The following is a 14894-nucleotide window of genomic DNA, read 5'->3' as shown; positions in this document are numbered from 1 at the left end:
TAGATGTACCGTACTACCTTTATTGGGGGTTTCAGATTTGACTTTCCCAGGAGTGAGAGAAGACGTCCCGAGCTTCTTCTCCATCTTCTCTGCCTGCGCCTTCAGACGAGCTTCCTGTCTTATCTTACGGGCAGATTTCACAGGCTCAGCCAGCAGACGCACCTGAAAACAAATGGCCCCAATAAATAAAAAAAAAAAAAAAACATTTAAACATAAATTTTCACAGTCAATTAAAACATTTGCCTCAGAATCTTAGTTGGATTTATTATGAGTTGGGAAAATTAAGTGGAACGCTGAGCCCAAAGTCAAACTTCTCGCTCTGAAAGTCATAGAGGTTTTCAAAAGTCTTGCATCAACAACACTAAGCACTAAGCAACACTAAGTAAACATGTAAGAGAGTTTCTGAAGCCAATGTTGGGTAGAGCACCTTCAACTCTAAACTGAAGGAATTAAAAGTGATGCTTACATGTGGAATGTGCAGCAAAAAACAATTTTAATTTGTAAAAAGGAAAAACCATATATCATTTCCCTTCTACTCCACAATTATCTGCAATTATCTTCTGTCACATAAACTCCTCAAAAAATATGTAGCATTTGCATGGGATAAAAACTGTGACAGCATATCAAAAAATTTAAGGAGTTAAAGTACGACTGGAATCAAACATGGAGTGTTGACCATTGACCATTCTGCTTCTACGCACCACAAATCTGGATCAAGTTTTCAGAAAACTGCAAAACAGCCGAAACAACGAGTTCCTTTAAATGAACACTAACAATCCATCAGTTTAGAATTGTTTTTGAACAATACTAAATGAAACATTGAGCAATATATTTGATGTGTATTGATGATTTTAATAATGGCATTCATCAAAATGTATTGTTTGTTTCGGGTCTTCTCAATTGTGAACTGTATGGTGTCTTCTATGACTTTGTATATCTGTGTTTTTATGATGTAAAGCATTTTGAACTTCCTAGTTCCTGAAATATGTGATACAAATGAACTTTTTCTCCCTCTAAACGTTGAGCAGAGCTTCACTGACCACTTACCTCTCTGGGAAAAGAGGAGAGGACGTGCAAAGCTCCACTCCGGATCTTGGCCCACTGGCCTTCAATCTGACCAAACTCGTCTTTGTCAGAGATCTTGTACAGTGGGAGCACATGAAGCTGTTCATCCTCAGGTATGTTCCGCACCGCACGGTTATCTTCCTTTGTTAAAGTGCAAACCTGAAAAAGCACAGCAGGAAGAGGTCAAGAATTTCATTCCATTCAGAAAAATATGACTGACTGTCTTCTAAGGTGTGAAATGATTGGTGTCAACTTGCATTTCAGGACACCAACTATGGTAAAAAAGCAAGCATTTTTTCTTGGAATTTTTTGAACAAATTCAGACCAGTGACACAATGAAAATTGGTTGTGAACCACCTATATAAAAGTACATTTATGTTTTTGAATGCCTCAAACAAAATTTAACTCTAAATCCATTTGTGAATGGCAGGCAATATTTATAGACATTTCCTTTCTGGTATGGTTGAGATTTGAGAAGAAAAATTTGCAAATATTTCAGTCTCCACATGTCCAAAACTGATGGCGACATTGGCCAAAAGTACTTGCTGTCCAAAGCTGCTTCTAGAAAGTAGTGATTCAGGGGCACTTAAAAAATATGCCTTCCTTTTCAGATTTTTACTTGTTGAGAAAAACTGGAGTCATGAGTCATTCTCCTTACACTTTTCAGATACACAGTAGTTTACGTTGAGCTACTACAAAAAAATTACAAACAAAACACAATAAAGCTTGTGACTTTAATTAGTCAAACATTGAAAAAGTGCAAGAGATGTTAATAGTTTTGTGAAGCACAGCTGGCACTGCCCAACAGTAACCAGCCTGGTAACAGTTCTGACTAAGTGCTTACCACGGTGCTGCCGTTGTTCATGTTGCTGGTGTCTTTGTGAGCGTGAGCGCAGAAATCTACGCAAGCTGTGACTCCTGAAAAAGGACGACCCTCCATCCTGCCCAGCCGGCAAGCGTCCCCTGCAGCCTCACACTCCACCTGTGAAAGGTAGAAGAAAAGTAAGACATTCGGAAAGAGCTATCGGAAAAAAACTGGGGCAAATTATAGGGTTACATGTAAACCCTATAATTTCATCAGTGTATCTCTAAGACACTGATGATGGTTCAGAAGACTAAATAAATAAATAAAAGTAACAGAGTCAGCAAAAGTTTCGAAACGACCCCAATTGTAGCTATAATTCTGCAGTTTCAATGTTTCATACCTGGTTCTGGAATGCCACAGGAGCCAGTTTTTTGTAGAGTGGAGCAAGATCAGTGGCCAAACTTTGAAGGTTGTTCTCAATCTTCGCCTCCTAAAAACAATAAATTTCTTTGGTTGCTAAAAAATGACTTTTGTTTGATGCTTTGTTTTTATGTCTTCTAAGGTAATACTCAACATTGGCCACTAGGGGGCAAAATGCTGGAAGGCAATGAGTTTTAAAGCTGTACATTAATAGCAAATTAAACAGTGAAGTGTAATTTGTTATATTGTACAACAAATCTAACATACACTGACGACGCAGACAACACATTATGACATCAAACAGGGGAGTGATGGTTTCTAGCAGTATTTTAGGAGTTATAATGGACTGAAAAACTGATGAAAACATCCTTTAACCTCCTCCCTGAGGTCTCCAAGCAGACGAAACTTGCGGGGCACTTTGCTGCGGGCAAACTTGCAGCCATTGAAGTACATGCTCCAGGAACAGCCAAAGGAGAACGAGGCTCCGCAGGTGTCTGGGTCCAAACCCTGGCATGCACACGTGCGACTGCAGGGACAGAAAGGCTTGATCAGTGACGGAACAGAAACAGTCAGGATGAAGCGACTAAAAAAACCCAACACACTCTTCGTTGAGGGCGCAACGGCGACTGGTGGGGGAGCCGAATTTAAAGAGGGTCTCTGTGAGGTCTTGGTAAAGGTGGTCTGCCACCGCTCGAGGGATACCCTCCCACGCCAGGATGAGGATCACCAACACAGCCGTGTCGCAATAGTGGCCCGGTCTTTGTCGGACCAGACACAGCAACTTCTCCTCTTCGCTCCCACGTCGGATCACCTGGTGGGTGGATCAGGATGTGACAAGTCAGATGGTGAGCAGAGACCGCACACACACACCCACACCCACACACACACACGCACACACACACACACACACACACACACACACACACACACACACACACACACACACACACACACACACACACACACACACACACACACAATTATGTTTCAAAAGGGAGAAGCTCTTTTCCTTAAACACACAACTGGTTTTGTCATGTAATTAAGGTAAGAAAATGATGGGATTATGAGTGTTATAGCAATCACACACCCATTTAGCTATGGGACACCCCTGGGAGCTCTTGCCCTCTTTCCCAGTGTAAACAACAACTTCCACCCTCACTGCGTTTCCTTTGGCACCATACCTATGAGCAGAAAAACAAACATGTCATTCTGTGCATGTAATGCAATAAGGCAAATAACCCTATAGTCCATATCTGTAACATATGTCACAAATTCTATTTAAAAATATAGATTTTTCATGAATATAATTTCTAGAGCTTTTCCTTTTTTTCCAATTCTAGATATGTATAACCAAATAAGATTTATTTAAATTCTTTCTATCCAGAGGCTCCACAGTGCTAAAGTTGACTTCCAATTTGGAAGTGTAGTAAATGAATATTTCATAATTTTTTGCTATCTGGAACAACTTAGATCAGCTCTGTTTCCATTTCCGTTAATAACATTTGAAATCAGATTTAAATTACTTAAAGCTACTTTCAGATTTTTGACATAAAGGATATATATTTCAAACTCTTTTTTTTACACTGAAAACAAACAGTTTATGAACCTCATATTTCTGTCTAAACACAGAGTAAACAACTTGCAACTAAGATTTTAAGCAATTTAGAGGCCAAGAAAGGCAGTGACATGCACCTATTTTTATTTTTGAATTAATATTAATTGGTAAAGTTTTCAAAATAAAAATGGTGCTGCATTACTGGTCTGATGTGGCAAATCAAAGAAAACAAATACAACTTTATAATTGCACAAAACACTGTACTTTTAAAAAGGTTCAATGCTTATTTTTTTGAAAACAGGATTTGGAATAATATTCAATATTATTCCAAATCCTGCAATATTATTCCAAATACTGCAGTCAATAGCTTAAATATAATGATCATATCCATTATTATGATCATGAGTAGTAGTAATATTGGTAATATAATATCCCAATATTAACAGATTTAAAATCTGTCCTTTGTTAGTCAGCAGACTGAACCCACAATCCACTCTTGTAATTTTAGTGCTAACAGTAACCTCACTTGCAGAGAAGTAGTCATGTTATTTCCTTTTTGAAGGAAGGAATCTAAGACATCATAAAACAAGACAGAAATTCCTCTTTGTGCAGTTAAGAAATTCAAAAACCAGCAGCATTTTACACTCAGTGCTCTTCAGAGGTAATTATATCCCTGATGATCATCTGAGTCTTTAAAACCAATGATAATTGATTTGGTTTTAATGGTAATTTCATTTTAAAACAGTATAACTAACTAAGAAATGTTATTACGGTTATATTAAACCAATAACCTTTTCATTCCTAGCACCTGACTTCACATAGTTTCTATTTGTCACCACAGTAGCTCGTCTGGGGGTCAGACCACCTTAACCACACTTCATTAAACTGACACTTGTTACTTTAGTTTACACAGCCTCTCCCTGCGTCCTGATTCTATCAGCTACTATAAATTCTCTCAACCTAGTAATTATTTATTATTGTTCCAGTAAGAACGCGCTGTAACTTGGACAGTGATGGAGCCAAGGACCTTTGAAACAAACTGCCATCTAAACTTATGGCCCCCTGGTCTCAGCTTTACAGTTTCCTGTTTCAGCACGCTGTGTGTTTCTGTGTTTTGTGCACATGTGTTGTATCGTGACTCTTAGGGCAAGTGTTAAAATACCTTAACCAAACTTCCTCCTTACTCAGAGTAGTTGTAACAGCCGTTTACTTCTTGTAACCAGGAGGTTCTCAAAATGTGTTTTGTTAGAGCAAATCAATGTACCTGTTTTCCATCATTTCCCTTACAGCAGCAACGTTGGGTCCTGCCCCAAGGTGAGTGTAGTAAGGGCCTTCCTCCTTTTCTATAACTTGGTCTGTGAAAAAACAGACACCGTATGGCTAAATTCATGAATTAAGGTCTGCAAAGCATTGCTCTTTAGTCTTTCTTTAAAGAGTGTCATTATGTTGTGAATGATACAAAGCAGAGCTTACTCACCCACACACTGACAGGAAGGAAGATCTGCCAGTTTTTTGGAAGGTGTACTGAGCAGGTTCTTGATAGGGGTATCCAGGAAACTCATCGGAGACTCCAGAAAGCTGTTGACACCGTTCCTGGTTGGAGTGGACTCTGCAGAGTGAGCCCCGTCAGTCGCTGTGGACAGGACAGCGACAGACCCGGAGGCCTCTAGCTTATAGTAGTTCTGTTGGCTTGGAGGAGGGGAATCAGGAGGCCCTGAGAAGCCGTTACTCAGAACATGGAACCCATTGACGTTGCTAATAAAAGCTGGTTTTGCAGGGCTAGTGTTAGGATGAGTGCCGTGCTGCAGCTCGTCAACAGGCGGCGCTACCTGAGATAACACGTGGCTCTCTGCTGGTCCTGTAATGAAACCATTGCATTGATTGTGTTGGAGAGACAGACCATTAGCAAGCAACCACTGGTGGTTTTCTCCAGTACCAGAATGGTTCGTGGTTAACAGATTGTTGGGATTCTGAGACAGACTTGTACTGTGAATGTTACTTTGATGGATCAGTTGCCTCCTTCCTTCTTGAGCCTCAGCCAAGTATTTCTTCAGATCAATTTGAGCCAAAGGCAAAAAGAAATTGTTCTTGGGTTGACGACTTGATTTCCCATGTGGGAGACCATTCTGGCCTCGGCTCCTGTGAGGCGTCTCCCCACCCTGCGCGGTCCTACGACTCGCTCCCTCCTGTAATCCATCGCTTTTCCTCTTCCTGGGCTTGGACGGCGTAGATTTGATCTTTTTTAAGGGAGGCTTTTTCTGACATGGGCTTTGCTGGGATTTGTAGTTGTACTTTATAGCTGAAACAGGTGTTCCCTTAGGGAGGTCGTTGTCGGACTGCTGATTGTGCCGCGCCTGGATGATGAAGGCCAGATCCGCCAGCTGAGCTGCCACTTCTTCCTCGTCCCTGTTCCTCCTCATTTTAATGACGCACCTTTCCCTGTCCTCCACTAACCGCTCATGACCCCTGCTGGACTCCTTATAGCTACACTGTGAATGGATGACATAAGGAGCCTGACCCTGTCCTGTCCCCCTGCAGTTTGAGTGCATTTCTGCAACAGAAGGCTTTGTGTCGGAGCTCAGCCTTCTGGAGCACTGAATGACATTCCCCTGCCTGGCCACAGGAGGGCGTATTACTGAAGTCTGGTGTAGTGGTGAGCTGATGACCGAGACTTTGTTGTAGTGGATGGCTGATGCACGTTTAGCTGCTTGCTGCGCAGGATTTGTGTTGAAACCTGGGGAACTGGAGGAAATAGGGTGTTCACCATTACTTTCAGCTTTAATGGCACCTGAGGGGCTTTGTGGTATTACCGCCAGTTGAGTCAAGGCCTCGATAGCAATAGCCTGATCAAAACTAAGGTTTCTCCTCTCCACCAAAGACTGCACACTGGGTAACAGGACACTTTGAGGAGGTTCACTTTTGATGGGTTGGGGAGTCCTTTGCAAATTAGCAGGAGTGCTTTTCTTCAACTCATCTTTTTCTGTTTTGACAAAGTGCAAATCTGGCGGTTCTGTCTTAATGGAGCACAGAATGGAAGAACGTGCACCAAGAAGTTTATCCTCTAGTCCCTTTCTCTCTGTGACGGACAGGCAGACAACTGCTGCCAACATCGACAGAGGATCTTCGCACGTATTGTCGTCTTGTCTAGTCAGCTGTGTGGTAGTCTGCTCAGTGATCCACAGCCACGGCTCTTCCAGTTTGATCTTCTTTAATGGAGGTGACACATCATCTGAAGACTCCTTTGGCCCGTTCTCTGAGCTGTCTTTTGGAATTGCGGCAATAATAGTCCTTTGAAGCTCCGATGCCACAGAAGTCTTTTTACATGCTGATTTTAGATCAGACTGAGACCAGTTGGTTATATTAGCACCATTAGGCTTTGTGAGACTCCCACCAGAACCATTCCGATGAGTCACAGAAGAGTATATGTGGCGGTGAAGTGCAGAATTGGTCAAATCCATCTCTGACTCTCTTTTAATAAGTGTTGGCTGTCCACCATGGTTGGGGAAGGACTTGACAATAGCGGGAAACTGAGTGTGAGGTATGTGGCCATCTTCCTCCTCGTCCTCCTCCGCTGCCATATAGGTATCATCCATCTGTTCCTTGCCTTTGCCATTTACTGAGCTGTTTTCAGGAGCCACCTAAGAAGCAGAGGAGAAACATGAAGGACAAAGTTGACTCAACAATCTCTGGCAGAATATTTAGTTCAATTAGCTTGAACGAAATAGTCGTGACACCACCTTACAGTATGGGATGAGCATCAAAAACGCTAAAATGCTGAGGCAAATGATGTGGATATAAAGTTAAATGTAAAAGGCCATGGTTAAGCACAGTGGTGGAAGAACTGTGTTGTGGAGATGCTTCTTTTCAGCAGAGACAGCCAAGCTGAAAAGAAGCATTCCTGCAGTAAAATCTGCTAGTAGCAGCAAAAGACTGGGGTGGAGGTTCTCATCAAAACCCTTTTGATGAGTCAGACTGTTAAACATACAGTCTGAATTTCAGTGCATCAAATCATATATCTGGATTTGATGAATATGACTGAGCTAATCTGGCTCAGTCATATCCAAACTTAGAGCCAACTGAAAATCTTTACATAGACTTGAAAAATGATGTTCTTGAAATTCCACAAAATCTCTTGCTTGAGCTTGAACTATTTTGCAAAGAAAAATAGGCCAAAACATCGGTTTCTAGATATGAAAAGCTGATACAGACATAGAAATTATCCCAGACTTCCTGGGGTAATTTTAGATTTTGAGATGAATGAACATTTTTGTGAACCTGGATCTTTATAAGCATTAGTCCACAGCTGAGGTGAAGATTCAGGTATGTGAATGGAGAGAGGTACTGACCCAGAGGTAGCCAAGATACTATGTAAACGCTTTTGAATCACCCGCACTTTATGACATTGCTGCTGTCTGAGGTTCGCTGAGTTCATGTGTGCAGCATGCATATACATGTTGTGTTTGACGCTTCACACTGAGGTATTTCCCTGAGCATGTCATAAAAATGTCCAAACTGACACAGTCATTCACACAGACTATGTCAGCCGATGTGCATACAGTCATATGAGTGGTGCAATGCAGCTTTTCACATCATTTAAGACTATTGACGACAAAAAGTTTAACAATACTCCAAAGGTCCAAAGTACCACTGCACATTGATTGCCCCCAAAAGCCTAGGCAAACACACACTCAACGTAATCTGTGATTACATGCAAACAATAATTTCCCCATCTTATAGTGTCTGTGGAGGTTTTGTGTTCTAAATGTTATCTTAGGAACAAGGCAGACATATTTTTATTATAAAAAGGTGGATTAAACATTGTTGAGAATTTTGTACAAATATAAACATATTCTTGTTTTTCATTCTCTTGACTCAAACCTGAAAATGTGACATAGCATGAAACAGCACAGGATATTAAAACTCAGATCTGCATCCTTCAACAAGGGAAGTATGACTAAATATGAAGGAAACAAAGCTTTTAGAAAAGCACCAATAATATGCTAAAACTAAGCTGCAGATAGAATTTATAACTGGAGATTACAGTGCAATATCATGACCTGTGTTGTACACAACTTTGTAAGCCCCATGTTCATGCTAATGAACTAGCTGGACAGCAGGGGTGCACCCCTCACTTTTTACCTGGCATCAACTCTCATTAAACTCCACGGTCACTGATTTAGAGCTGTTTGGAGAGAGAGATATGCACACCAGCCTTACAGCCTCTCAATGCAAACCACACGCCTTTGAACTAACAGAACAAATAGAAAACACATGCGCTGACCACATAATTATGTTTTTTATCAACATTTTTCCATCTGGGTCAAGTTGACTCTGATGCTCTATTACAGCAATGGGGCGCTTTTACTGTATTGCAGCAAATCCAAAAAGAAGTCAAACAGATTTTTAGCTGTATATCAAGAGCACTATCATCTGAACAAAAAACTGGCCTACTGTAAGCAACTCAGAAATGTCCTGTTTGTGATGTACACAGTGTGTTTTGTTTTATGGAGGCATGTGGTGTACAAAGAATTGAGCCTTGTGATGTCCCACATGTGATCACTTCAGGGTCGCCATGCGTTCAGATGAATATTCATTGTAAAAGCATTCACTCTCCACGGGCTTGAATGCAATATTTATGTTAGACATTTAAAGATGAATTTCACTTGGTGGAGTTCGCTTATGAAACTGCGCATGCTGTCTTGGGGCGAAGAGACCTTTAGGCATTGAGCCCAAGCTTTCTTAGAATTGAGGTTAGGGCTTTGGAAGTTTGTTCCAGAAGTCGATTTGGTCTTTTTAAAACATGCTTGGATCTATTTGTGGGAGTTTTCTTTCTTCTTGGAACACCAGCGTCTGTTCAAGTTTTAACAACATGACCCAAACTTTCCCCTCGGATGTAAGGAAATTGGTTCGGATACTGAGAAACCACTAAGGATCCAATCTGTCATAAACTGGAAACTGCCTGAGCACCGCTGTTGCTGGCTGCAGTGTTATGAACGTTGCTGACCAAAAGATTTTTCACTTTGCTCCAAAATGGACACATTTAAGTGCAGATGAAATTTCAGTGTTGTCTGTGTTTTACAACAAGCCATATATATAAACAGACCAAGACATAAAATTGTGGCTGTGGGTAACCTTAATTGTTCTGCAACACATTGAAATGCACAGTACGTTCTGTCACCTTTCTTTCAGAAATAGCATTAACCTTTATTGCAGTTTTAGCTGTAGCAGCTTGTCTGGTGGAGCGGGCCAGCTTTCACGCCCCCTGTGCATCAGTGAGTCTTGGCTTCCAATTCATCACAATTCCTTCCTTGGAAAACATTCAGACAGATACTGGCTGTGGCTGACTGGGAAAACACCCAACAAGAGCTGCAGATTTAGAGATGCTCTGACCCAGTCATTGGCTTCATCACATTTTGGCCCCTTCCAAACTCACCCAACTCCTTATGTTTGGCCATTTGTTATTGTTTTTAACATCAAATCTAAAGTCAAATGTTTACTTGTTGTCTCGTATGGACATACGAGGACATATAATTATCTCCTCATAATGAAGGATCATTGGGAATATTTACTTTACCAGTCAGTGGTGATGATGTTTTGCCTGATCACTGTATATTTCCCATTGCTGTGTTTATCTCCACTAAATGTGTCTCTATATTAAAAGTGAACAATCGAAATTGTTTAGATTTTATTGGTTATGATTACCATAAAGACAGAACAAAGCACAACACTAATATTTGAAGTCACAATAAGCAACAAATCAGTTAATCCCATGATATATTAAAATGAGTTTGATAATTTCATTCCAATAATTTACGTACATTTTCTACCTCATAATCAATTTCATTCATGATTTTAGTTGTGTGTGGTTTTTATTTCCTTTTCCTTGTTATTATTCTTGGTAATTTTAGTTATTTCTTTACTTTTTGGGGGATATTTAAAAAATCTTCCAGCACCAGTATTATGGCTTATGTACACAATTAAAGTAGATTTATCTTTGAGAGGGTGAAGTTGTATTATTATGACATTATTATTGTATTACTTGAAAATGTTCTCAAAACATTATTTCTATACAATTTCTGTGACAATTTATTGGCCAGAAAATTTGCTGTAATGATAGGCCTATGTTTCTGAAATGATATTTTTTTGCTGGTTGACCAAATTATCTTGCAGATAACATCAGTTCCTATTGAACAATCGTAAATTTGAGGCTTTGAGGATGCCCATGAACATGCAAAAAAAAGGCAAACATGAAGAAAAGAAGGAGGACGAGCTAGGTTGTCACAACCTGCTGTTTTCAATGACAAAGCAGCCACTGGCTTTCTTCCAGCCCTGCAGCAGACTCACACGTGTCATAATGCATGCACATGCAACAATTCACGCATCAAGCTTTTTTATAATCTTAAAACGACATCAAAGCAGAGCTGCTGTTTTTCATTATGTTATATTAAGCTTTATGATTACAGAGAGCCAAATGGAGGATGTAAATGAGGAGTCATGTGTTCTCATTTAGCCACCGGGTCTCTGGAGGGAGAGTTGGATCTGTGATGTGTTAGAAATGTGTTTCTGTGCTCAGCTGCCTCAGGGTGTCTGAAGTAACTTTTACTCTAAACTCTTACTCTGTTTGAAAAGCAAACACATTCTTGTTAGATTTTTTTTATTAGTTCAAGCGCTGAGCCAATCATACAGTAATTTCGAAGGGCTAACATCAGAGGTCCCCTGATTTGTAAACTGATTATATAACAGGTCCATTAAATCATAAATATTAAAAGTATGAGATATAAATCAATCAGAATCAGCCATTGCATTGTTTTCCATAGTAATGCATTATTTGATCCCAAAAAAGCTTTTATAGGCTCCTCTTGTAGAAGCAGGATGTGAGAACCATATATCTATGATGACACACAGATGTAAAAGGGATATGAAATTATTTCCAGGAATATTTTTGTAAAATTTCTAAACACAGTTCAGAACCCTGTATAGCTCAAGGAGTGGTGGCTTTTAATATGTTTGGCCGTATGGGCGGTTACCCAGGGTGGCATTAGAAAGGGCAATGCTCAATCACCACATAGAACCAATCTATCCGGCAAGCTCTGAACATCTTTTATGCTTAAACCTTCCCCGTCTTTGCTTTGAACACTGAGATTAATTTATGTTATCTCTGAGCGAGTCATGCATTTATTACCAACCTAGAATCTCAGATAGCTTCTCTTATTGTGATTAATTGTGGAGTGATATTAGGAAAGCCTTGACCAGAGCAATGCAATGCTTTTTTTTTTTACAGCAGATTTGACTGTATATCTGTTCGTTGTTAGCACAATACTTCATAAACAGTTGTAAAGAGTCCACTTGCTTATTTAGGAACAATTATTAGCTTCAGCTGAATCAGGTTCACTTTAGTCTTAGCCAAATCTAAAAAATACAAATACATCTGTTTGTGTATTGGTATTTTAACTATTCCTCCATGAACTAAATGTATAGCATCACTTTAAAGTGACATTTTAGGACTAAACAACACATTGTGGGGAACCAACCTATTGATGGACAGAGAGAGTCTGAGCAGCATAAAAGGCGGTCCCTTGAAATGCTGCTTTCAAGTTTCGTTAATATAAATTGCGCTATTCTGGTGACCATTGTTGGGGGCAAGGTGACCATGCATGTCTTTTCATGTAAATGTAACAGTGCAGCCCAGAACTGGGTAGAGTTTTAAAACTTTGAATTACAATTTTGGTTACAAGCAGTCATTTGATAATAGTATTTTTCAGGCAGACTGGTCTCATCATAAAGCACTTTTTTTTATCCCTGTGTGGATTCTCATGTTATAAAGTCTCCAACCTATTGCTTTCAGACAACATTTCTCCTAATGTGAATAGATCAACATGTAAATCTTCACTATGAACTTAACTATGAGCTGAAGAGTTTGCAGTAACTACTTCTGTTTCTGATAGCCATCGTCTTATTCATTAATATAAAATAAATCTCTATTAACTTTTAGCTGTATTCTCAACTGTCTTGTGTTTGCTTTTGAAATATTTCTTGGTGGAAATTAATGCAACTACATGAGCTGTGAGCCAAAAACACAACTGAATATAAAAAGTTGTAAATATGTTATTATGCTCCTTTTAAGGGAATGACTAATGCAGGCAAGAGCAGCTAAGGACAAGAGTCTCCTGCACACAAATATGCATTTATTAGCTTAACAAGCAACAAAAGCGTGACCACTTTGTGATTGCTAACAAGACAGGGTGTCTCAAGAGAGTCATGTGTCTTCGAGCAGGTTTGCAAAAGTTTGTTTTCATTTACAAAAGAACAGCGTAAAGACAAATTCAACTGATTTACTGGGAAAGGCAAACATTTTAAATTCAAAAACTCACATTCAGCTGTCCTTGTCTTCCTTATTTTGTGACTGTGCAGCGATCACATTGCTGGAGATGTCACTTTACAACACTAAGAGTGAAACAATGAAAAAGCATGCTTCCTTCCTGGCTTACAGCATAGCGTTTCATGTGTGTTTCTCTGAACACGTGAGAATTTCCTTCATTCATTCAGTAAGTGTTTCCTGTCTGGCTGAGCTGGGTGTCACGTAGTCAAATACTCTACATAACAACCCCGAAAACAGCTACAAAGAGCCTTATTCAGGTGTCTAGAAACATCAGAGGGTTAGGAGGTCTGCACTGAGGCAGCTGTGAAATTATGCAGGTATGGCTGAGATTAGTAACAAAAAGACATTCTCGACAAACCGCAAAGTAATAGTATTATTAGTATGGCTTGCCAAGTTACAACAGTTGGCAAGGTAAGCTTTAATTTATTGCATCTCGCAAAGTAATTGAAAAATACTGCTGACCACAACAATCCCAGCGAGAAAAGAGGAAGCAAGGGGTGCTCTTCAGAAATTCAAGAGCCTATAAACATTAAAAAAAAAAAAACACAGAAAAAATTTAAAAACAGTTTGTGCTTAGATAATAAAACTTCCCCGGATAGCACAGAAAAAGTCCTGAGTGATTTAGCAGGAGTAAAAACAACACCAGTTTCTAAGCAGAGCGCTGCTGTCAGCTGATCCCTGGGTGACAAAAACAGACAACAGAGCAGCTCCTTTGCAGGCGGCTCATCTGCAGTGAGACAAAGCGCCTCAGGGTGAGAAGCCCTAGCTGCTTTTACCTCATCTGTCCTCAGCAGAGAAAGCCCCTCAGGTTTAAGGCCGGTTACTTCTAAAAGGTACTGGTGGCCATCTTGCTACGGCTTCCTCCAGACTCAACAAAAACGCTGGCTACAGTTGCCGTCCGTGGGGCAAACACCCGGGAGTCATGACTAAGGTGACCGTGAGCAGCTGTGACAAAGTGCGGCTACGGCAGCGTGGTCCGACTCCCCTCGCTCCACACACACATATAGACACGCACACATATGGGATGCCTTTTGCAGATGCAGACAGAGCATCATCAGCCAATGGGATGGGGTCCTCAGAAGCTTGTAAATTATCTTCCATGCCTAGACTCTCCCTAAACAAAGGATCCCCTATGTGGGCTTTTACTCCAGCCCTGCACAGAGACGGCAGGAAAGCTGTGGAGCGGACGCTGCTGGATCTGGATCACACAAACCCAATCTTAGTTGAAATATTGACCTTTGATTTTTTTTTTTTTTTTTTTGATGCTTGAGTTGTTTCTTTTAGATTCGTTTCAAATCAGCTGACATCCCTAGTCCTGCTTTCTGCTTATTTAGAGAGCTCATATTAACAATGCAGGCAATCTTAAGGCACTTCCCAAAATAAATAAATAAATAAATAAAAGTACAAAAAAGTAAAGAAAAAAGTGCACCCCCTAGAGTATAAAACTACCAGACTTCACTGTCAACTCTGCCACATTTTTATCTTTAATGGCAACACACTGATATGGTTTTTTTCTGGATAATATTTATTTCCAATTTTTTTTAATTTTTTTATTTCACATCTGCCAATCACTGTTATCAATGTATGGATTGATAGCAGTGGCAGTTTTGAATCTAATATAAGTTGAAACAATTTCAATGTTATTCCCATTTAATGCCATTGTACCATTA

At 40.0% G+C, this 14894-nt stretch overlaps 1 protein-coding gene across 2 annotated transcripts in view; it reads right to left on the bottom strand.

The window, feature by feature from the left end:
• Positions 1-14894, bottom strand: part of tet1 (tet methylcytosine dioxygenase 1) — a 35136-nt gene that overhangs the window by 3817 nt on the left and 16425 nt on the right. For both annotated transcript variants that reach the window (XM_055030047.1, XM_055030048.1), the window contains exons 3-11: positions 5323-7483; positions 5110-5200; positions 3378-3471; positions 2893-3101; positions 2666-2816; positions 2271-2360; positions 1910-2047; positions 1048-1224; positions 18-162 (exon numbers count right to left, since the gene is read on the bottom strand). In XM_055030047.1, coding sequence (XP_054886022.1) covers positions 18-162; positions 1048-1224; positions 1910-2047; positions 2271-2360; positions 2666-2816; positions 2893-3101; positions 3378-3471; positions 5110-5200; positions 5323-7483 — 3256 coding nt within the window. The remainder of the gene's footprint in view (positions 1-17; positions 163-1047; positions 1225-1909; positions 2048-2270; positions 2361-2665; positions 2817-2892; positions 3102-3377; positions 3472-5109; positions 5201-5322; positions 7484-14894) is intronic.

This window comes from Poeciliopsis prolifica, unplaced genomic scaffold (genome assembly GCF_027474105.1).
Source record: "Poeciliopsis prolifica strain line A6 unplaced genomic scaffold, Auburn_PproV2 SCAFFOLD005, whole genome shotgun sequence".
Lineage (NCBI taxonomy): Eukaryota > Metazoa > Chordata > Actinopteri > Cyprinodontiformes > Poeciliidae > Poeciliopsis > Poeciliopsis prolifica.
This window is presented reverse-complemented; position numbering and strand designations above follow the sequence as displayed.